The sequence below is a fragment of the Podarcis melisellensis genome (assembly GCF_964234715.1).
Source record: "Podarcis melisellensis genome assembly, chromosome: 14".
NCBI classification, from domain to species: Eukaryota; Metazoa; Chordata; class Lepidosauria; order Squamata; family Lacertidae; genus Podarcis; species Podarcis melisellensis.
In genome coordinates this window covers 45,576,193-45,600,666 of record NC_138546.1, presented here as the reverse complement: position 1 = coordinate 45,600,666, position 24,474 = coordinate 45,576,193, and the positions used below count along the sequence as shown (strand labels likewise).

Genomic DNA, 24,474 nt, shown 5'->3' with positions numbered 1-24,474 from the left:
TACGTCAGCGCCCATTAGGCCACAATTACACAAGAGTAATTTGGCTTTTCTGGGCAATATTTGGACAAATGAGCAGAATCATCCTTCAGGTTGATGTCGCAACAGCAGAGAGAGCGTCAGTACAAGCGACATTTTTACACGCCTTTTTCCAGTGACTCCTGCAAGTGTGCTAAGTCGGGGAACCAGAGTCAACATGCAAAGCAACACCAGTGTTTTTACATTCAAATAAAACATGGCACCCACATGTGCATGATGGTATTGTGTGGCACACCGGCATCTGTTTGGTTTTTTTTTAGAAAAAAAATTCTATCTATCTATCTATCTATCTATCTATCTATTGGAATACTAAAAATGGAGGACAACAGTCCATATTTCTTCTCACCCCCTCATTCCATGTAGTGTGGGACCAACATGTGAAGAAGACAGGAAACTTGGAGCAATAGGGCAGAATGGAAAATTACCATATTTTTCTGTGTAGAAGACTAGGTTTTTTTAACCAAAACATTAGGTCTAAATTTGGGGTTCGTTTTATACACGGGTAGTGTTGAGGGGTGTTTTCTTAATTTGGAGTCCCCCCAAATAGGGGGTGTCTTATACATGGGGGTGTCTTATACACGGAAAAATATGGTATTTGCAGCACCAGAAAAAAACCATGCCTCTGCTTGGCTTCACTGTCATCCGCCCCACACCTCACAGGTTTGCACACGGACTCCCCTGTATGACTCAGTTCCCTGCCCACCCTCATGCCAGAGGTCAGGTGAGTAGGAGGGACTTCCTGTGCTGGCCAGTTCATTTCCTGCCCATCGTTCTCCCTCCATCCTCAAATATGCCTTCACCCCTGGCTTTTCCATCTTGCACACCTTCCCTCTCTCTGTAGCTAGATTTAAGGGGAGGGGCTGTCGCTCAGTGGTAGAGCATCTGCCCTGGGTTCAATCCCTAATATCTCCAGGTAGGGCAGGGAGCAACACTCTGTCTGAAACCCCGGAGAACCGCTGCCAGCCAGTGTACGCAATACTGAGCTGGATGGACCAACCGCCTCAGGCAGCTTTCTATGTTCCGATGCTCTTGTCCAGCTCTTTCCAATAGTCTCGGGTCTCTGTCCTCCATTTTGACTCCTAATCTAAGTTGCACCAACCACACCCACATGCCCAGGCCTTGTCCTCCTCGGTCAGCTGCTGCCCAGCCTGAGCTGCAGGCATGCTCACTCATTTGCCCCCACCCACCCAAAACACCTTGAACTGTCAACTCCCTGCAATTTCACATCCGTACCAGGAAAAAGAAAATCAAGCATCTCTTGCACGCACGCATCAGACAAACACTGTCCCTTGACATGCTGGATGCAGACAGACACAGGAGGCATGGGCTTTAGTCTTGCTGGGCAAACCCCCCCTTGCTGACTAGGACACCCCAAGATGTGCAGGCTAGCATCTCTCCCCCCCCTTTCCACCCTGCCCCCTCCCGAAACCCAACTCCGCCCAAATACCTGCCAAAGACAACTCTCTCCCCCACCCCCCCCCCAAAAAGCCACTCGGTGCTCCTGAATGTGTTGGCGGCAGTCCCACCCCCCTGGTCTTTTCAGAAACAGACCCCCAGAGACCCCAGCCACACTCGCTGTCAGCCTCTCCAGTTCAACCCTCCACTGCTCCCAAAATGGATACGGTCCTCTAGGGAGGGGCTATGCCATCTGGCAGGTCCAATGCCCGGGAACAGGGCAAGGGGGCTTGAGTGGCAGACAGCCCCCCGCCTGGGGAGAGGAAAGAGGTTGGGTCCGCCGGCTCAGCTTGATTCCAGACAAAGGCCAGAGAGAGAGAGAGGGAGAGAGGAGATCCAGACAAAGGGAGGGGTAAAATAAAAAGGGGGAGGAAAGGGAAGACTCAGCCTACCTCGATGCAGAGGAACTTGGAGCCGGCTGGCATCCAAATCAGGGGCACCCGGCTGGCAGTGGGGACCATGAGCTGGGGCAGCTGCATGGTCCCCAGCTCCTTCGGCTGCCACTGCCGCTTTTCGGAGTCGGCGAGGAAGCAGAGGCACATAGGCATACACACACACAAGCAGGCACTCTCTCTCTCTTTCTCTCTCTCTCTCACACACACATAGAGAGCTGGCTGTGCTGCTGAATACATCACAGTGTCAGCCACTGGCAGGGCTGGGGGAGGGGTGGGCGTGGGGAAAACAGCTCCCAGCCTTGCCAAGGAAAGAAAGTGCAGCTGGCTTGGTGGATGGAATGAAATGTTTCAGTCTCTTTCTTTCTCCCTCTTCTCTCTGTCTCAATGCCCCCACCCCCGATTGCCACCTCTTTGCAGACCCCTCACCAGTCACTAACATCCCCATCCCTGAGTTGTGTGGCAGAAGAGGAGGAGGAAGAGAGAGAGAGAGAGAGAGAGAGAGAGAGAGAGAGAGAGAGAGAGCGCTCAGCCAGAGGTAAAAAGGGCTCATTGTGGCCTTGAGTAAGCTTCAACGGACTTGCCAGCCCCCCTTTTCCCCTACCATGCTCCCCCAAAATTTGGCACCGAGGAAATCTAGGTTCTGCAGGCAAAATAAACCATGCCCATATTAAGCATTCATGCATGCTTTCTTTTAAAAAGGAAGGATAATCAGTTGGCATCCGTCTGTCTCAAGGAAAGAATATACAGAAGTAGAATAAAGAATTTGGGATTTATTTAGTTTTTAGGAAACTGCATTGGCAGATGAGGAGCAAGGGGATGGAGACTGAGGCTAGACTGCAAGGGTGGTGAAGGAAGGATGGAGAAGAAAAAACTTGGTTGTGCGATGAGGAGTGAGACAAAGCATGCAAAACTCCATCCATGGATTACTAAACAGAGCTATATTTGGCAGCACATAACAATCAAAATTATATTCCCCCCCCCAATGAGGACTAGTTACCTGAATTTTCAGAGAGGGGAAGAATCTTTGTCCCCCTGTCTGGCAATATGCCATACCAGAAACATTTTTTTTGTATGCTTCACTAAATGGCAGTATGTTTGGCAGCAGGTAAAATGTAAAAGGTAACGGTAAAATTAAAATGTAAAAAGGTAAAGGTATAATGTTTTATATGTTTTCTTCAAGAAACATGAGGACTAGCTACTTTGGTTTTATTAGGGGGGAGTGGGAAATCTGTTTTTCCTCTCAGAATCTCATACCAGGAGCAAAATTCTGCCATTACATTGTGAGCTCGCAGACATGCAAGATGTACACTACCCAAAGTGCCTTCGAAAGGGAGCACCCTCAGCTGATCTTAGAAACCACAGTCCAAAGTCTTAGAAACCACAGTCCAATGAAAGGCCAGGAGGTGCCCGAGTGCATATGCAAGAGCTTTGTAGACTGAAAGCAGCCAATGAAGGCCTTGGAATACCAGCAAAATATGCAGTCCATGACCCATCCGTAGAAGGAGAGTGACTGCTGTTCCAGACTACTGTATATTAATTATTATTGGCAACAGGAGGATCAATTGACACTCCCCAGAAGAATCATAGCATATAAAGAGCAAAAGAAATGTTTCCTGAAAGAAAGAAAGAAAGAAAGAAAGAAAGAAAGAAAGAAAGAAAGAAAGAAAGAAAGAATTGAATTAGCATCCCTCACATGAATCTCGTTACTTCTCAATTTCAACTTTTACCTTTGATGGAAGTTCCTACTCATGGTCTGAATTTGTCCTCCCCACCCCCTTAAAAAAACCCCTTAATGTACTGACAATGCTCTACTTAGCTTGTCCAATTCTGAGCCAGGGTTCCCTATAACTCAACTTGGGGAGGTGTGTTCAGTGCCTATATGTAAAGGGTAAAGGGACCCCTGACCATTAGGTCCAGTCGTGACCGACTCTGGGGTTGCGGCGCTCATCTCGCTTTATTGGCTGAGGGAGCCAGCGTACAACTTCCGGGTCATGTGGCCAGCATGACTAAGCCGCTTCCGGTGAACCAGAGCAGTGCACGGAAACGCCGTTTACCTTCCCGCCGGATGTGCTTTCGAACTGCTAGGTTGGCAGGAGCTGGGACTGAGCAATGGGGAGCTCAATCCGTTGTGGGGATTCGAACCACCAAACTTCTGATCGGCAAGTCCTAGGCTCTGTGGTTTAACCCACAGCGCCACCCACGTCCCATGTTCAGTGCCTATAAGTGGGAATAAAAAAGGCCACTGGGCATGTGCAGAGTTAATTCCTTCTCATTGCTAACTCACACTTCTGGGATATGGAAGACAGGCTTCATGGTAAAAACTGGGTTTGACAAACCCACACCAGATTAGTTATTGGTAGCTAATATCCATGACAGCTAAACAGCCTCCATTTTCAGAGGCAGTGAACCCTTAAATGTGAAATTACAAGGGATAGTTTCTACTTACATGGCCTCTTTGTAGACTTTCAATAGGCATCTGACCACTGTGGGAAATGAGATACTGGCCTAAATCAGCATTCAGTCTGATCCAACAGGACTCTTCTAATCCCACTTCCACTTAATTTATAGGATGGTGACACTATGGTCCTCCAGATGTTGAACTCACCCCTGTCAGCATGACCAAAAACTGAGAAATTTTGGTTCAGCCCTACTGCGGAGTAAGCACAACAGAACACAAGGAAAATATGTATAGGCTTTCACTGCATATACAGACTTTAGCTGAGACTCTGGGTTGGTTCATGCAAAATGACAAATCATTATTTGCTATTACATGAGCAATGCATGGAATCACTTTCTTGCTCCTTTCGTCCCTTGCACAAAGTAATTAACTTCATTTCTGCCTAGATTAGAGTAAATCATAGCTTATCATTATGTCAAGACGGACAAACCATGGTGTATGCTTGCTCTCTGTGCCAGAGTTGGAAACTGTGGTTTGACATGCAGACTGAGTCTCTGTGGCACATTCCCCTCTTTTTCTATACCTGTAATAGCCATACATTTTCTTGCCTCTAGAGGCCACTTCTCCCACAGGAAATAAAAGCCTGTATGTGGCTTGATTTAAATATAAACAAGATTTTTAATAGTTCTTCTCTATGAGCTGGTAGAGAGTCCAGCCACGTCTGTCTCTGGCAGAAATTCTCCACCCCTCTTGAGTTCCTCATGCACTTCTATATATTTTGACTATTATTGGCATTGCAGGTGCCAACATCTGGATCTCATTGGTGCTTGGATGGAAGATGACCTGAGAACTCATAAGCACACAACATAATGGAAGAAAACTGAGGGGTAAACAGAATGCCAGCTTTTAAATGGGTATTTTTGTACTGCTCGCAACTGTTCCTTAGATTACCAAAGTTTGAGGAACCCTGATACAATACATACTTGTTATCTAAAGCTTTTGGAGAAATGTAAGGTGTTACTCTAGTTTTAATTGATGTTTGGCCTTAGATTGCTTGATTGGGTGCTGTTTGATCCATAATGGTTTTGTTTTATTTTTTTAGGGCTAATCTTTTTGTTTGTGTATTTTTTCTCATCTTACTTTGGCAGCTTTCAGCCTGCTAAGTAATAATAATTAATCGAAGTAATAATAATAAATTCATTCCTACGCTCTCTTACCTTTGCAGCTAAATTCTTGACTATTGAAGTAGTCAATAGCCTGGAGAATCTTTAACTTCAAAGAACTTAAAATACTTATATACTACCTCTTATTAAAATAATGTCAAGGCAGTATATTATTCAACTAGACTCAGCCAGCTAGAGTTGCTTGCAGTGCTGCTGAGAATGTTGTCACCTGCTGTGCCCCAAAGTGACCACTGAGAGAGGACTGGAACCTATCTGAGATAAGTTTGCCCAGTTCTCCCCCACCTAATGTGGAGCTGTCTCTAATGCATTGGGGGGGGGGTGGCGAACCTCATGTGATCCTTAAGGACCAAATGTGTCAGGATGCTGTCAGTGGCTCCCGGCTGTTGCCCAGGGAATTATAAAGACAAGGGAAGGTTTCTAACCATCCTTTTTTATTTAGTATTTACAGAGAGAGGCTATAGAACCCAGCCTCTTGGATAATAGCACTGTCCCAAGGTAATCTCTACCTCCCCCCGTCTCTCCCACTTCCTGATTCATCTCTTCTACGGGTGCTGCTACATGCCCTCTGTCTTTGAGCTCTTTGCTCTCCTACTTTCAAGGCTCGCCGGGTTCTGGAAGATGAAGGGTCTGGAATGCTTTCTAAAGACACTGTGTCCCTCAGCTGCCACCCCTCTGCTGCTTCCTCCTCCTCCTCCTCCTCCTCCTCCTCCTCTCCCATGATTTCCCAACTTTTCTCCTCATCTGCCTCTGAGCTGTGACCTTCCTCAACCCCCTCTTGTAAATCTAAGCTGTCTTCCTTTTCCTCCTCCCTGAAAGGGTCAAGCTGGGAAGGCGGTCTCCACCATTCCTCCTCTGCCCAGTCCCTGACACTATCTGAGATCACTTTGGCCAGTTCTTCCCCCCCCCAATGTGGAGCTGTCCCTAATGCATGGGGGCAAAACCTCATGTGACCCTTAAGGACCAAATGTGGCCCTTAAGGGCTCTCCAGCTCTTGGGACTCTCTCTAGCCAACCTACTTCTCCCTCAGCCACTTGGATCGGTGAGGCCATAGCTTCCCTCCATAGCTTTGCCCCCTCCTCGGCTGGAATGTTTCCTTAATCTCCTATCAGACTTGCCATGGGGTGCCCAGGTCAAATGTGCAATGCCCCCCCCAATTGCCCTCACAAGCTGGCGCCTCTGCCTGGGTGAGGGATAGAAAGCAGTGTGTGAGTGTGTTTAGAGAGAAACTAGCCTGCTGTACAAAGGTAAGGTTGACTATCATTGCCCCACCCACATTTGCCTCTGGACCCACCCACCACTCACATATGGTCCCCAGGCAGTTGCCCAGAAAAGGATGGAGCCTTGGGCTGAACAATTTTTCCACCCCTCCCCTACTGGGCGATGCAGAAGCAGTAAATCCTGTTCCTTTCTCTCCTCCACAGCCAAGCATCCTTTGGCTCCGTGCTTCCTCTCAGTGATGGTTTTATGTATAAGCTAAACAAGTTATAGCTTAGGGCCCCACTCTCTTGGGGGCCCCCCAAAAAATTAAAGGAAAAAAACACCTGGATGTACATTTCCAAAATATAAGATAAAAAACAAATAAAATAAAACGTACATACAGCAACAGTGTTTTGTGTTGTGTAGGCTCCTATGATGTAAGTAATGGACCCCGCCTGCTAACCTGCTCCCTAAAATATCACTGGTTTGCTCATTTCTATATCAATTACTTTGATAAAACACATATTTCGTTATGTGCAAATGGCTTTAGATACCTATTAGGTCCATAAATTACCATATAGCAGCCTTTCTCAACCAGATGTTGTTGAACTACAACTCCCATCCCCCCTAGCTAGCAAGGCCAGAGCTCAGGAATGATGGGAGTTGTAGTCCAACAACAGCTGGGGACCCACAGGTTGAGAACTGCTGCCATATAGCATATATTCAATACAAAAAACAGTGACGATTTGTTGTTGACAAAGGACAGCTGGACATATAAAGGGCCATGTTACCTTCAGGAGCTTAGGGCTTCATCAAACCTAAATCCAGCCCTGCTTCCTCTCCACCACCATGTGAACTCCATGTCAACTTTTGGGCTGTGCCTCCTATTTTTAGCCTCCATTACTTTAAAAATGAATAAACAAACAGATGCCAAGTTATACAATTTAACACACTTAACATGCCATATATGCCCCCTCTCCAATGACTTTAATGGTTTTGGTTGATCAAGCTGCCTGAAGATAACTCTGGTTCCTACTCATAGAAATCTCTGGGAAAGGTGTCCAGATTTAATTTCTGCCAAAGCTCTCTGCCTTTATGACATCGATGTAAAGGCAGCACCATCCATTCATTGAAATCCATGCTCCATACAGCCATTGCCAACAGGCACTGATGTATCATAGTGCAGAACGTTGTAAAGGTTCGGTGTGGAGTCAGCAGCACAGTTTCCGAGCAATAACTCCCTCCACCAATCTTCACATGAAATTTATGGCTATCAAGGATATAACTCTTGCCTGTGCGTGCAGGCAGATTCTGAGTCTGAATACAATGGTTTCAGCAAGGTATTTGCTTTGCAACGTGGTGGCTAGCGAAGGTCGATCAAATTCAAACACGGATGTGCAGATCTGCCACGGGGAGCAAGAGCTCTGCTCTTTGGGGAGAATACAAGTGTTGGGTCTGGGCTGTGAAGAAGCACCCTTGGGAGAGTAGAAGCTGATGGCTAGGATTTGTGGGGCCAGCTAGTAGTGAGGACCAAGAAGTAAGTCAGAAGCACAAGGAAACCAGGTCAAGAAGCAATGGTCAAAGACTTAAGGGCAGTGAAATGAAGGGTTAAGGACAAACCAAGGAGCAAGCCAGGCATCTGTACCAAAGACCAAGGACACATCAGAGCTCAAGAAGACCTCATTGCTCAAGGAAGGCTCAAATTGAATGAGAAGACCTTTTATATTTCTTCCTATCCAGGAGGATGCAATGGCTTCAGCCCAGGGACTGAGGGTACTAAACTGTGAAGTTGTCACCAGCAGTTCAGTGCTTCACCAGATGGGAAGTTGCAAATAGATCCAGCTGTTCCTGACACAGCAAGGGGTGGGTTCGATGCAATGAAGGCATCATATCCATCATGGCTTTTAAACAAGTAGATCCATAAATAAAAGCTTCATCACAGTTTTTTGGGGTTATGATTGCTAAATGGGATCTTTAAGTCCAAGAGCAATACACTTCTGGATTTAGATGCTGGCCACAGAAAAAAATCAAGGGAGTGCTGTTGCATTCATCGCCTAAAAAGAAGACACTGATCTGTGATAATGATGAAAACAACGGCACAATAAAATGGCTATATACTGATTTATATGCATAGATGCAATGTTTGAAATAATCACTGTAATTTAAATGGAAATACGATACATCTCACCATAGCAGTGAAGACTCATCAGGTGACCTGCCTGCTGTCCAACTGCTGACTGTTGACTATCCTGCTTTTTCTTCTTATGGTTCTTGAACCAGGCAGCCTTTCTGATGCAAACAACTGCTGTCCTCCAGACATTCTTGGACTTCACCTCGCATCAGTCCCAGCCAGCCAATGATCAGAGAGGATGGGCATTGTAGTCCAACATCACCTGGAGAGCACCATGTTGGATGCCTCTAAAATAAGAGGATGCCTTCCAATAGAGGACTGTCCTCTGTCAAGTAACACACATGCCCAATCTAGCCCTGGGGAGGCTTTCCAGAGGCACTTGCCATGAACAAAACAAACAAAACAAATCAGCTGTTTGCTCCCATGGGGCTCTTAGGCACTTAACTTGCTGTTGACTCTGGAACTGTGAGACAGACATGGCTTGGTTACTCAGTGGGTGCATTCAGACATGAGGATTATTGCATTCATTTTCCTGGTAATAATACTAGTGCTTCTCTCCCAGTTTCTCACATTCCTCTTACACTACATTACCCAGAATTCCCTAGGAAGAGGAATCAATTGTCCATCTCTTCTGGGAACTGTAGTCCTAGGAGAAGAACAGGGAGTCTCCTAGAAATCTTAAGGAACTACAGCCCTCAGATTCTTTCTTTTTGGGAGGGGGAAAAGCTATGACTGCTTAAAATAGTATTGTAGCACTTTAAATGTTTCATGTAAATCTGATTCAGTGTGAGGCAGTTTCCCATGTTCCTATTTACTTCAAGAATGTACTATCCTGCCTTTCAGCTCCACAACTCCCAGGGTAACTGACAGTGGAGAACTGTCACAAACCCCCACAATCACTCCAAAAGAACAATATAAATTTGATGTAAATGGCAGACCAGAAAAAGCAAATCTGATAGATGGGTAGATAGATAGATGAGAGAGAGAGAGAGAGAGAGAGAGAGAGAGAGAGAGAGAGAGAGAGATAAAACCAGACATTAAAAACAGTAACAATTATTATCATTCAGCCAGGCTTTTAAATAATTTTCAAAGCCTGGCTAAATGATAATAATGTTTACTGTTATTAATATTAGGCAGCCAGGCCTTTGTTGTACTGTTGTCACCACCTGCAAAAAATGTATTTCATTCAGGCAAGGCCACCCAGATATATAATTTGACTCTGCATATTTGTTTTTAAAATGGTTCATTTTATCTATATTTTGATAATTATATTTAGTTGACTTGCTTTTAAAGTCTGTTGCTTTTATTTGTGTTTTTCTTAGGAATATTTTATGTAAATTTCTTAAAGGTTTTCCCCCCTTTCAATTAAGTGGTGCAAGCTATTGAAAATGAGGGCAGATCCTAGCTCAGTGGTGGATCATTCCATAGTCTTAACTATGTGCTGTGTGAATCAGTACTTTCCTTTCTCTATCCTGAATCCTCCAACATTCAGCTTCCTTGAAAGAGTTTGATGAGTGATGAGAGAGAGAGAGGGTGTCATGTCAGCAAGGAAGTCACTGAAGACCAATGTTCCAAAACAGCCTTCTCCAAGTTGGTGCCCTCCAGATGTTTTGAACTCTAACTACCATCAATCAGCCCCAACCACCATGGGCAATGGTCAGAGGTCAGAGCAAAACTTGTGGCAGGCACAACTGTAGTGGAAGCCTTCTCTAAAACATTATTTTCTGTGTGAGACCCTCTTCCCCCCAACCTCATAGCCCATGCTTTTTATTTACATATTTAAATATAAATATATGTGCATGATTTAAAACATCAATAAATACCGACTGGTTCAAAAAGAAAATTCATGTTAAAAGGGACCGTCTAAACAGTGCGGTTTTCAAAAGATGTCTGAAAGAATGGAGGGTTGGTTCCTGAAAAACCTCAACCTGCAGGGAGTTCCACAGGATACACTAAAAACTTGGTCCCTAGTGAAGGCCAAATGAACCTCAAGGGCATGAGGAACAGCTGAAATCAGCCTCAGCCAAACAACTGCAGCAGCATCATGGTGGTAAGATATTTTAAACTCCCATTCAGATGGCTTAAAGACACGCTAATGAATGCCGTCTCTGTCTTCTTGTGAAGGAACAATTTGCACTTGGGGACCTTTGGAGGATATAAAGAAAGAGGGGGGAAGCAGGCCACTCCATAGCCAAGATCCTTACTTAGCTGCGGCCTGACGCCAAAGCATACTTAACATAATGATTAATCTGGCTCGGATGATAGCGATGATTATGCATGCTCTCAGTTTCCAAGGATACTAGTGGGGAATTTCATCCGAATCTTTATTTTAGAAACTGCCTGGGTGGGTTAAAGCTGTCTGCACTGCTCTGGACATGTGCAGCAGTGATTCTGGCTTCTCTGAGGGTGCTTCTGTTTGGGGTGCTCTCTCTGGGGGCGTATGCCCAGTGTGCCTGATCCCCTCAAACTGACATGGCAGGCATGGGGTGTCATGGGCAGAGCAGGCGGGATCCATGCTAGGAAGGAGCCATGCATGGGCTTGAAACCCAATGTCACCTTTGTCTGGAGTGCAGCTCTTTATAATTTTGGCTTTTGCTCCAGAGCATAGAGCCCAACGGGTTGGATGCTCTGCTGCAGACACACCTTAAGAAAGTGCCTGCAGAGGGATTGGGGGGGAGAGTTTATTTTGGTTAGGGTTTTCATGAGAAGTTACCTATCTTGCAGTTTCCAAAACAATATGCAAAGTGAAACGCAGCTATGCTTTCAAATTTCCACTCCTCCAAATTTTGCGGGGCAGTTCCCCAACCAAGAGAAAGTGCGTATTAGTGGGGGAAGTACACACTAAAATGCATACAGGAGTTAAAAGAATGTATCAAAATGCATTCTATTAGGGGAAATTGCTTTGCAAAAATGTGTGTTTCCACTAAAACGCTGACAATTTCTCCAGCCGCAAATTGACGCAGGAATGTGGAGAACTGAACTTAAATACTAGAAAAATGAGAGACTGAGAGAAACCAAAGCTGACAGATTCATCTATCCCTAGCCTGCTAACAGATCTGTGAATGCACAATATATGATTGATTGATATCCCTAGCCTGCATCCATGTCAATGCTGCCTAAAGATGGAATGAAATGCTTCAAAAATCCATATCAGGGCGAGATAAAGCTCAGACGTTCTTCTGAGACCAGCAGGTGCTATTGTGCTTTTGAATGTAGGCATGATCCTGCTCAGCAATCTGCATCTAAAAACTAAAAAGAGTCTGATTTTGCTAAATGCAATAACCTGGTAATTCCAATACTTTACACTCCATTTCCCAAAAAAGCTTCAATGCTGCACCATCCATAACTCAAAACCTTGCTTCACAAGATTCATATTTTGGGGTGTATGTGGCACAGTTAGTGACTGTGCCATGTGCCAGCCCCGCACTCCAACCAGGGGGATTGTAGTTGTCCTGTCAGCCAGCCCTTGGGTCTGCAACTGCTGCTATTGAATGCCAGGTCAGCTCTGAATAAGATTTCCCTCATCCATGCTCTGATTGTGCATGAGGAGGAGGATCTGGTTTGCATCACTGAGACCTCGGTGGGTGAGCAGAATGGACTTGGTCACACCCAGCTGTGCCCACCTAGGCATTCGGTGTAGCATCAGGGCAGACTTAAGGTTCGGTGGGGAGGAGTTGCTATGGTCTATAGAAATCCCATCTCTCTCTCTCTCCTACCTCTCTTTCCAACTGAGCGGGGATCTAAAGTGTTTGTTCCTGGCAATGGGTAATGGGGACAGATTAGGGATTCTGCTGGTTTATCACCCACCTCGCTGCCAAGCAGTCTCCTCACCTGAACTGAGAGCTCTGGTCTTGGAGGCGGTATTGAGGACTATCAGAGAGCTGGCTTGGGGAGACTTCAACATCCAGGCCATCCTGGCTCTAGAATGGCTCAGAACTTCATGACTACTACGACAACTATGAGGCTGTCCCAACATGTCATCGGCACTGACTATCAATTAGTTCCCAGGCCCAATTCAAAGTGCTAACTTTGACCTAAGAAGGTAAAAGTAAAGAACCCCTGACAGTTAAGTCCAGTCACGAATGACTCTGGGGTTGTGGCACCCATCTTGCTTTACTAGCTGAGAGAGCTGACGTTTGTCCGCAGACAGTTTTTCTGGGTCATGTGGCCAGCATGACTAAGCTGCTTCTGGCAAAACCAACGCAGCACACAGAGACACTGTTTACCTTCCCACCAGAGCGGTACCTATTTATCTACTTGCACTTTGACATGCTTTCGAACTGCTAGGTTGGCAGGAGCAGGGACTGAGCAACAGGAGCTCACCCCGTCGCGGGCATTCGAACCGCCAACCTTCTGATCGGCAAGCGCTAGGCACTATGGTTTAGACCACAGCACCACCCTTAATGGCTTAAATGGCTTAAATGGCTCAGGACCACAATAACTCAAGGGTCACCTCTCCCCATATAAACCAACCTGGAGCCTGTGATCATCATCTGAAGCCCTTCTTTGTGTGCCACCTCCGGAGCACTTGCTGATCCAACCTGTCCCAACTCATGACACCAGACCAACCTTAGCAACCTTTGATGTTAATCCTGCATGTGCGTACCAGGGCTCATGGTGCTTAAATCAGAGGTGGGGAACCTGCATATCTGCCCTGCTGTTGGACTACAAATGCATCCTTGACCATGGACCAAGCTGGCTGGGGCTTATGTGAGTGGTAGCCCAACGTCAGCTGGAGGGCCACAGGCTCCTAAACCCTGGCTTCAATGGAACATTCACCTAGAAGCCCCCATTTCAGTAAATCCTCACCTCTTTGATGAATTCTAGAAAACCATTTCATGGTTTTAATTCCATACAGTGAGTAGAAAGTGGGGGAAAGACAGCTTAAGAGCCACTTACATCTGCAACTGATTTTAATTTGTCACCAGAGTCCTCCTGCCTTGTATCCTATTAACACTTCAGTCATATGAGTGCAGAGCTAACATGGCAATGAGCAGGAAAGTGCAATGCTATTTTGTGCCCCTGAAATGAGATGGATGTCCGGGCTGGGGTCAGCGGAGAGAGAAACAGAGACTGATAGAGCAACCAATAGACAGGAGATCTACATTGGTTTTAATATAACCCAGCAGTGAATGCGTTCAGCAACAGAGCATAGGGAGGGCCACCTCAATGCTAGAGGCAAATGTCCACCAAATGTGCATTTGTGTACAGATAATCTGTTGGGACAGCCTTGCTTGCTGTTATGTAACCTCTCTGCATTGATCTTCAGGGGTTTGAAGCTCTTGCTGTAACCATGAGCAGCAGTAGTAATAGTAATTTTGTATCAGTGGTGAAAGTACTGCCAGTTCCACACTTCCAAGTACACCTACACAGACACTCAGAGTAGGGAGGGATGGGATTGTGCAATGGTACCACATGCCTCCTTCAATGTTGCATGAAGGACAGCCACAGAGGTGAACCAGAAGCCATGGGACAAACATTAAGGCGCAAGCTATAATTCCAGACCAAAGCACAGCAAGAATTCAGGAACCCACCAGTGCTCAGGAATACCCTGTTGCTCAAGCTAGGCTCAGCTGTGACAGGCTGCCTCTCGCACTCCTTCCTGCCCAGAAATATCCACTGCTTGGGCTGTCTGGGTGCTGGTCAGTCCAGGGCTTGAAGGTACTTCACTAAGAAGCTGCCACCTTAAATTCAGAAGTTGACATGTAGGATCTGCACACAGATCCAGCAACATCTGACAGCTTTGATCAGAAGCAATACCAAACTATGGTTCAGTGTCCCGTGAACAAGCACGGGAACTGTGCACTCCTCTTAGGCTTTTTGACACAGCTACAAGGAGGAGACTGGGTGCTTTCATTTCCACCTTTAATTAACTACTGTCTGAATCCAAACTAGTTGGTCTAAACTATAGTTTTGGGACTTCAAACTACAATTTATAAAGTTGACTTGTTTCCCTAAACTGTAATTAAGAGTAACCATCATTTAGGGTGGCATTTCACAGAGAAATGAAGAGAAGAGGTACTATAAGGATGCTGTCAGCAGCTCCTGGCTGGTTGCCCAGGAAATTACAAAGACAAGGGGAAGTTTCTTACCGTCCTTTTTTATTTTAATCTTTACAGAGAGAGGCTTTAGAACCCAGCCTCTTGGATAATGGCATTCTCACGAGTGAATCCCCACCCCTGTCTCTCCCACTTCCTCATTTGTCATTCTCATCATATCCTCTACAGGTGCTGCTACGTGCCCTCAGTCTTTGAGCTCTTTGCTCTCCTACTTTTAAGGCTTGCCGGGTTCTGAGAAATGGGTCTGGAATGCTTTCTAATGATGTGACAGCCGAGTGTTGCTCTGGCTCTCCCATGATTTCCCAACTTTTCCCCTCATCGGCCTCTGAACTGCTACCTCCCTTAAACCCCTGTTGTCAATCTATATTGTCTTTCTCTTTCTCCTCCCTGGAAGGGTCAGGTTGGGGAGGTAGTCTCCACCATTCCTCCTCTGCCCAGTCCCTGGCAGGTACAGTGCTAACTGATTTGCACTGTTTCATCAGAAGGGGGATTCTTGTGGTAGTGGCAAGCTAAGAAGCCTCTCCTCACAACTGCTCTCATCTTGAAATCGTTTCAGGGATCTCTACCTGGTTTGTTTTGTGGGGGCAAGTTTGACCTTCCCCTCCTTTCAGTCCTGAACTTGGACAAACCTGTCAGGCTTTATGAATGAAAACGTCAATAACTAGAAAATCAGAGTTAGCCTAGGGAGATCAAGGTTCAAATCTCCACCAGTAACAAAGCTTGCTGAGTGATCATGGGCCAGCCACTCTAACCTACCTCATAGGGTTGTTGTGAGAACACAAAGGGTGGGAACTAAGTACACCACTCTGTGCAACCTGTAAGATGGGTAGAATACAATAAAAGGAATAGCATCTATGCAGGCAATATCAAAGTAGTATGGCTGATGTAGGACTCAAGTAAATGTATTTTCCCAGTAGTGATGTATGGAAGTGAGAGCTGGACCATAAAGAAGGCTGGCTGCCGAAGAATGGATGCTTTTGAATTATGGTGCTGGAGGAGACTCTTGAGAGTCCCATGGACTGCAGGAAGATCAAACCTATCCATTCTGAAGAAAATCAGCCCTGAGTGCTCACTGGAAGGACAGATTTCTTCTAATTATTATTATTTGTTGCATTTATATCTCACTTTTTCTCCATGGAGCTCAAAGTGGCTTACATGGTTCAATTTCCACCTCATTTAATCCCCACAACAACTCTGTGAGGTAGATTAGACTGAGAGGCAATGGCCGGCCCAAAGTCACCCCAGTGAGCTTCATTGCTGAGTGGGGGTTTGAACCTGGTCCTAGTTCAACACTCTAACCCCAACATTGTCAGAGTTCAAGGATGTATTCCGCCCAGGCAAAGAGAGCCAAGAACAGCAGAAAACAAGGTTTGTGAGGGGGCTGGTCTGAGAAGAGTCCCAAGGGCTTGAGGTTCTCCACTTCTGGTAGTAATCAAAATGGCCCAAGTCCCGAGGAAGCAAAATAAATTAAAAAAGCAAAAACACTGTCTAGTAATGTCTTGGAATGACAGAAAGACAGACAGATAGATGATGGATAGATAGACAGAAGTTCACTGTCCAAAGAGTGAGAAAATATGTGCAATAGAACTAACCATGAAACTCACTCCAGGTGCCCTTTAAATCCTATTAAATAGTTTGCATTTATAATCAGCAAACAATTGCTAGAGAGGCAAATGTGCCCTCTGCTCTAATTGTCTGTTTGTTCTTACAAGCCAGTGAAAAGCTTCAACTTCCCTACAGGAAGAGTGAGAAAGTGTGGCTTGCTTAAGATGGGTTTCGATCCACGTCAAGTGGTTTTTGAACTCATAGGGATTTGGCTGGCAAAAAAGCAGGGCAGTCTAGTTCAAACCAACATATCCTTAAAACTAACGTGAGTGAGACCAGACATCTCATTGCCTTTTGGTGCCAATCCATGAAAATACTGCAATGCTCGACTGCAAGGCAGAGTGGAGACTTCTGGGAACTGTGAAGATGCCCATGGGATTGTCGCTGCATGAACTTACTTCAAACAGTGGTGTTTGTTTTAAACCATTTTTAATATGGTATTACTACAATGCTGTAACCTTCCCTGAGACCTTTCGGTGAAGGGTGGGTAAGAAACCAAAATAATACAAACACTAATATTGTTGGAATACAGTTCCCATATTCTCTGACCAGCTGGTTGTGTGGGCAGGGGCTGATGGGAGTTGGAGTCCAGCAACATCAGGACCAAAGATTCCACATTCCTGACTAGGGCTGGGGGAGAAATCCAGCGCAATTCTCATTTAAAGGCAAGCTTTCCAAATTCACATTCTCTGAAGTAATATATGGACCAAAACACAGCCTTTGAAATTTGCATTTACTCAAATTTTGCTATGTAGCTTTCCAGCCAAGTAATGTGCACCAAAAAGCACATATTTGGACAAAATGGGCATACAAATACATATATCTATGAAAATAGCATGCAAAAATGCATTATATTAGGAGAACTGCTTGCAAAAAATGTGTATATTGGGTATTTTATTGCCCAGTAGGAGAAAGTCACACTTTTTAAAAATGAGAACTTTTTTTAAAAGAAGGATTTGCCAACTGATATAGAAATGTGAAGAATTGAATTTAAGACTGGAAAAATGAGAAATGGTCAGAAACCAAAACTGACATATTCCATACCCTCCAACATTTCTCCAGTGAAAATAGGGAACGTCCCATTCCATAATGATTATTTTACTATTTATACCCCACACTTCTTACTGGGCTGTCCCAGCCACTCTGGGCAACTTCCAACATATATAGAAACATAATAAAACATTAAACATTTTTTTAAAAAATCTTCCCTATACAAGATTGCCTTCAGACAGCTCAACGGTCAGACAACTCCATACCATCCAACATTTCTCCAGTGAAAATAGGGACAACCTAAGGAATAGTGGAACATTCCACAATCAAATCAGAAACTGGGACAGCTTCTCTAAATCAGGGACATCCCTGGAAAAAAGGAAAACTTGGAGGGTCTGGTATTCATCCATCATCAGTCCTGACTTTAGACGTCATGGGGGGCAGGCACCCCAGGACAAGTATAATAGAAAAAAGTTAACTATGATGCAGTGATGAACGAGCAACTCAAGCTCAAGAGCAAAGGCAAAGTCCTCACCTAATCCCTACTGCTTGTGGGCTGCAGGACCCATCCCCAAGCCCCTGGTAGACCAACAGCCTGTTTTGCTCGCAAGTTGCAGTTGTGCAGTGGTTAGAGTGCCAGATGAGGGCAGAAGAGACCCAGATTCAAATCCCTCAGCCACGAGCTTTACAGGGTGTCATGGACTGGCTGGATACAGAGGAGGAAGGAACCCTGTGGAGGAAGGCTCAGAGCAATGTGTATTCAGAGGGAGAATGAGCAGACTGAGAGGGGGAGGTGCAAACAACAGGAGAGGCTATATAGGGATAAGTTACAGATAGGTAGCCGTGTTGGTCTGCCATAGTCAAAACAAAAAAAAATTCCTTCCAGTAGCACCTTAAAGACCAACTAAGTTAGTTCTTGGTATGAGCTTTCGTGTGCATGCACACTTCTTCAGATACACAGGTGCTACTGGAAGGACTTTTTTTTGTTTTGTATATAGGGATAAGTCCATGAAGAATCTTATCATGGCACCTTGCAATGGAAAGGTATTTTCAAGAGAACCACAATGCAATATCCTGGAGCCCTCACTTACTTACATGTCATTTCCTGTCCTTCTATTGAATGTTCTGCTACAGGGCAGATATCAAGATTCAATCCCCCCCCCCACTTGCTGTGTCCTTCAGCGAGTGACTGACTTGGGTGCATTGCTTGCCGACCTGCTTGGGCATTGTCCTTGCCCAGGAGATGGTCAGATGGAATGATGAATGCCTCACTCCCACTGTCTGGCCAAGGGCCTGCCCTGCTCTCGCCATCCTACTGAGTAATGTGGAACATCACTGTGGCATATGCATCAGAGCTGCTATCATTGTCCTTGAATATGTCACAGAGAGACCTTACAGAATGGGTACACTATCCTTAGCAATGCAACATAGGAACCTGCCTTATACCGAGTCAAACTACTGGGTCCATCTTCCTCAGTATTGTCTACACTGAAAGGCAGTGGATCTCCAGGTTTCCGGGGGGAGGGTGTTCCTCTTCAGGTTCTGCCTGGAGGTGCCAGATAGACAATTATTTCCCTAGGGCATTTAGATTACAGTGATTGGAGGAGAGAGATTAAAAACTGTGTTTTGTTTTCAATGCCTACCTTCCACTATGCACCTAACTGAAAATCTCCATTGTATCTCAAAAAATCCATGGAAGTGGGAGATGACATTTTTTTGTCATCCTTGGTGGGAGATGACATTTTTCTTCCTCCAATCTTTCTTGTGAATTTATGCTATTTTCTCATTCCCAATTCCTCTTTGCAAATCAATGGCGTAATCTCTCTCCCCTAAGGAGAAAAAGCTGTATCACAACAATCCATGGTCGTGGCACAGAAAGACGCACCTCACAAATGAACCCCGTGGTAATGGGGTCCTTGCTCTTTTTTCTACCACCACCCTGCACCCTTCCATGGTTCCTCTTGTACCTACTCCAAAAATGGAAGTTATAAATTATTTCTTCTTCTTCTTCTTCTTCTTCTTCTTCTTCTTCTTCTTCTTCTTCTTCTTCTTCTTCTTCTTCTTCTTCGTATTACAGTGGTACCTCTGGTTACAAACTTAATTCGTCCCAGAGGTCCATTCTTAACCTGAAACCGTTCTTAACCTGAGGTACCACTTTAGCTAATGGGGCCTCCCGCTGCCGCCGCCACATGATTTCTATTCTCATCCTGAGGTAAAGTTCTTAACCCAAGGTGCTACTTCCAGGTTAGCGGAGTCTGTAACCCGAAGTGTTTGTAACCCGAGGTGTTTGTAACCCGAGGTACCACTGTATTGTTATTAATCTAATTGTAAAGATGTCCTGTCCAAAAAAAGTTTTGTCTACAATTTGGCAGACTTAATCCACTCTGGGTGGACTGCAATACCTGTAAATATGATCCACTTCTGTGAAAGGGGAGGGGGAGTTTCATCATTGATGGGAATGGGTAGAAACAGATCTCCATTTTTCACAGATCTAATTCCATTCCAAATAGCAAGTTAAATTGGAAAACAGAGTGGCTCCAAAACACGTTGGGCTACTCCCCAAAACTACAGCTACAAACTGATTTTTATAGCAAACTGGTCTACACTGACCACAAAGTTGAGCCAAACCATTACTTCTTGTGATCAGAACACTGCGCCCAGAACACAGCCCAAAACTGCATTAGCTTTTTGTTGTTGTTGACATGCTTTAGAAAATAATTCCTTACACTGTACCCTGGCTCTGAGATAGAGGTCCTTCAGAGGATGACAACAGTGCTATCAAAATGGAGGGAGAGGTAGTTGTGTGATGAAGCCAAGATTTTTATCAGAGGTTGGCTTTAGGGAGTGGGATGGCGCATGCCAGGTGTCACACCAGAAGACAGGAATACTATTATTGCCCAGGCTAAGCAGGAAGCATTCTTCTTTTTGGGGGGTGGGGCAGGAACTAATGGCTGGTCTGAGTAGGCAGCACCAATTGAAAAGCTAGGAACACTTGCCTGTCCAATGAGATCCTCCAAATCGCAGTCCTGGGGCAAGAAGGTCCATAGTTCAATGGGAGAGTTCTGCAGGTAGAAGGCCTCCAAGTAGGGCTGGGTTTATGGTTCCTGTCAGAAATCCTGGAGGGCTGCTGCCAGTCAGTGTAGGAGGTTCTGAGATGGCTGCACCAATGGTCTGGTTCAAGGTAAGCTTCACATGTGCAGTGACATTCAAGAAGAGCAGCAGAGCTCAGTGGCAGAGCACTGGGATAGGTGAACGCTGCAGCTTCCTATGGTTCACCATATGAGGCAGCCACACCTGGAACCAGAGGCTCCCAATTCTAGGCCTGATGGCTCCAATCCTGACCAGTCCCCCTTCAAAAGCATATACCAAGGCCAGGAGCAAAGGAGCTTGTGTTTCAGAGGACCATAACTCATCCGACACCAAGATGTCAGAGGATTTGTATTTATTTGTAATTTAAAACATTTCTACACTGCCCTGCATCGTATTAGAATTCAGGACGGTGTACAAAGCATTAAAACAAAATCAATAAAACATACAGACCAAAGACAAAAGCAACAGATAAAATCTCAACACAGACTCACACTCAAATGCCTGGGGAAATAACAAAAATGTTTTTGCCTGGCACCTAAAGAATAGTCAGTAATACTGGGGCCAAGAGAACATTTTGGGGGACAGCATTCCATGACCTGGGTGGTACCCTCTTTGAGGACAGCCTCAGTGCAGATGGGAGAGGCTTATGGATGAGGACCCAGAGGCAAGGAAATGCAAGTCCCATCATGCAGTCCTCCACAACCTTGTGATAGGTGTTTGGGGTTACAGCTCCCATCAGGGCCTTCTAGCACAGCCAGAGCTGGTGAGAAGCAAAAACATCAGGAGGGGACCAGGCTGCTTGACAGAAATTTCCCCGAAATTTCCGGTGCAGCCCTGGACTCACCTTTAAAGCCTCAGGATCCTGCCTTCCTCACCAGTGGTGCAATTTCACAATTTTAGACTTTGTTCTTAATGGTTTTTGGTGGCAAAATGCAGCTCATCTGACTGGGTTGCCCGAAAGGCCCCAGACTCGGGCTTGAATCTTGGTGCAGTTGAGTTAAAAAAGAATGCCAGAAAAAAATAGACTCAGTTGATCAGAATTTATACATCTGTAAGATGAGAGGAAGCACTTGGGTTTAGGTGTCATCTGTAAACAAATGAACAAGACCTCCAACTAGACGAATCCTTGATTTTGCTATTAACATGTTCTGGTAGAAGCAAGCACCTTTGCAGATTCTAATGAGACAGATGACCCTCACCTTTGCCTGGGCTATGTAATCCGCATTGTGGTCAATTATTTCCAAGCTTGGGTGAACAGTCATTATGCTTTCATAATCTCCCATTAGCAAGCAAAGGTTTGAATAAGAAGTCAAAGTCCATCCCATTAACCGTTCCAACCAGCGCTGGCCTTAGACCATTTTGTACCTGAACTCAAGTTGAGAATGAACACCCCTTCCCCATGAAATTTTAATGGCACTCAGGAATGTGTCATCCCTGGACTGAAGTTTTGTTTCCAGAAATAACTGCTCATGTCACTTTCTGGTATAGCAAGTTCTATTTCCAACTCATTAGTATGACCAAGATAGTATAATAGTTCTTCTCTGTGGTCACTGAAAGGGTCGATATGGCCCACACTAGATCCCACAGCATTTGGTTTCTATAGTTCAGTTAATCAAATCTCAAGTTACAACCAGGCAAACTGGATGATCCTCTAGTGTATGAATGGGGAACCTCTGGCTCTCCAGAAATTGTTAGATATAAATTCCCACCATTTGTCACAATTGGCTTGCTGGAGTCCAACAACACTTGGAGGGCTACAGATTCCCAATCTCTGCTCTAGTATGACTTTCCCCAAAATGGTGCTCTCCTGATGCTTTGGACTACAACTCCCATCTGCCTCAGCCAGCATGGCCAATGGCCAGAGCTGATGAGAGTTGTACTCCAACAAATTTGGAGGGCTCCAGATAGAGGAAGGCTACTCTAATGAGAAATGTTGAGAATCAAACTCAGAAACATCATGAAATCTAGTTAGGTTTGTAAAAACACAAAAAGATACAAGTAAATTGCTAAACTGGACTTGAGACCTTATATTACAATGGCAATGTATCAACATGAATATCTATTTATAGCTGTTTGGTTTTTAGTTACCATTGTTGTTATTTTCTGTACTAAACATCTAATAAAAACATCTGCTGAGGTCATTTGAACCACCCCTTTTTTGGATCAGAAGTACCGTTCCCCCAAAATATTCAGGTCACCAATTGGGATGGCATCGTCATTATAGCCTTTAGTCATTCTGGATTACAGGTGTTTTTTTCCCATTTAATATTGATTATGGGGCTCAAGATGTCCTTCTTCATCTGTGAAAAATATCGCATTTCCCCAACTTTCAAAAAGAAACATGTGGCTATTAGGAAACTGGAAGTGCATTCCAGTACTGGCTGGAATGTATTTGTGAGAATGTCATGGGTACCATTTGGACACTCCCTGTGACATCCTTACACCCAGCTTCTATCTTCAGTGCACACGCTGGGATAGGAAACCTTTTTATTACTAGGAAGGGCCATTGACTGGTAGGAACGTCAGTAGAAAGTATGTGCATCCAGTGGTGGGTGGAGCTAGAGTTGACAGTGGGCACAATTTATAGCAGTTCAGGACTTCATACCACTCCCTCTCCCTCCCTCTCTCTGTGCCACTCATCCTTTTCTCTCTATTTGAGCTACTATGGGTGGCGCTGTGGGTTAAACCAGAGAGCCTAGGACCTGCCGATCAGAAGGTCAGCAGTTCGAATCCCCATGATGGGGTGAGCGCCCGTTGCTTGGTCCCTGCTCCTGCCAACCTAGCAGTTCGAAAGCACATCAAAGTGCAAGTAGATCAATAGGTACTGCTCCATTGGGAAGGTAAACAGTGTTTCCGTGCGCTGCTCTGGTTCGCCAGAAAGCAGCTGTCATGCTGGCCACATGACCCGGAAGCTGTACGTCGGCTCCCTCGGCCAGTAAAGCGAGATGAGCGCCACAACCCCAGAGTCGGCCACGACTGGACCTAATGGTCAGGGGTCCCTTTACCTTTATCTCTACTTCGCTGTGCTTCTCCCTCTTTTCTCTCTCCATTTCCCCCCTTCGCCTCCTTTTGCACCCCTCCATTAACACAGCTCTGTACTGATTGCTTGCAGAGGGCACATAAAATTATGCATTATGCTGAGAGCCACAAGTTCTTCATCCCCAAGTAAAACATTTGACTTTACTTCCCCTAATTTGAAAGCTCAGTACCCCAGCCTCAGTACTACAGCAGCACAGTAATGCTCAACTAGCTATTTTTTAAAAGTAACAAGCATCCAGCAAGGCTTCCCCTAACACCTCACAGCAACCCTGGGGCAAAAAATAAAATAATTCCATTTATTTTATTCTTTTATTTGAAAGTTACATACTCCTCTACTGCAGCAGATGGGTGCATGCATCTCCTGTTGCTGTTGTTTTTAAAAAGAACAGAACAGCTGCACATCTCTATTTCCCACAGGAAAGTTACTCTCCCAGCCTATATTATGCGTCGCTTGGATATCACGCTTTTGCATTTGGGCTTGCATGACTGCCCCAAGAGGCAAAAACGCAACGGGACTCTACAATGCAACTGAATGGGAGTTGCTGTCCATGGTACTGAAAGTGAACTAGTCATTTGGGGAATTGGGTGGATTGATGATCACTGTGAACGTACAAGTATCAGGATGATACATGTGACACAAATTTTTTTTAAAAAACCCAAAATCCATGAAAGTAGACATTTCTTCAGTTAAGATGGAAGTTCTGATGTAATTTTTTAAAAGCACGAGGCCTTAAAAAAAAAGCCCATAAATGCATTCATCTACTCATCTCTTAACCACATAATAAAATAAGAGTTTTACTGAATCAGTTAAAATGTCCAGCATTTCCATCTTACTGTTTCCCACAGCAGCCAGCAAGTTGCCTCTGAGAACCCCACATATTAAGGCAATAGCTCA

General features: G+C 45.1%; 1 protein-coding gene across 10 annotated transcripts in view; it reads right to left on the bottom strand.

Annotated features, from left to right (window-relative positions):
- Positions 1-24,474, bottom strand: part of CELF6 (CUGBP Elav-like family member 6) — a 166,821-nt gene that overhangs the window by 90,383 nt on the left and 51,964 nt on the right. For 2 of the 10 annotated variants that reach the window (XM_081887727.1, XM_081887728.1), the window contains exon 1: positions 1,884-2,118. The exons of the other annotated variants lie outside the window; for them this stretch is intronic. In XM_081887727.1, the coding sequence (XP_081743853.1) occupies positions 1,884-2,039 (156 nt within the window). In that variant the 5' untranslated portion in view covers positions 2,040-2,118. Of the gene's footprint in view, positions 1-1,883; positions 2,119-24,474 lie in introns of those variants that run through there. 10 annotated transcript variants of the gene reach the window in all.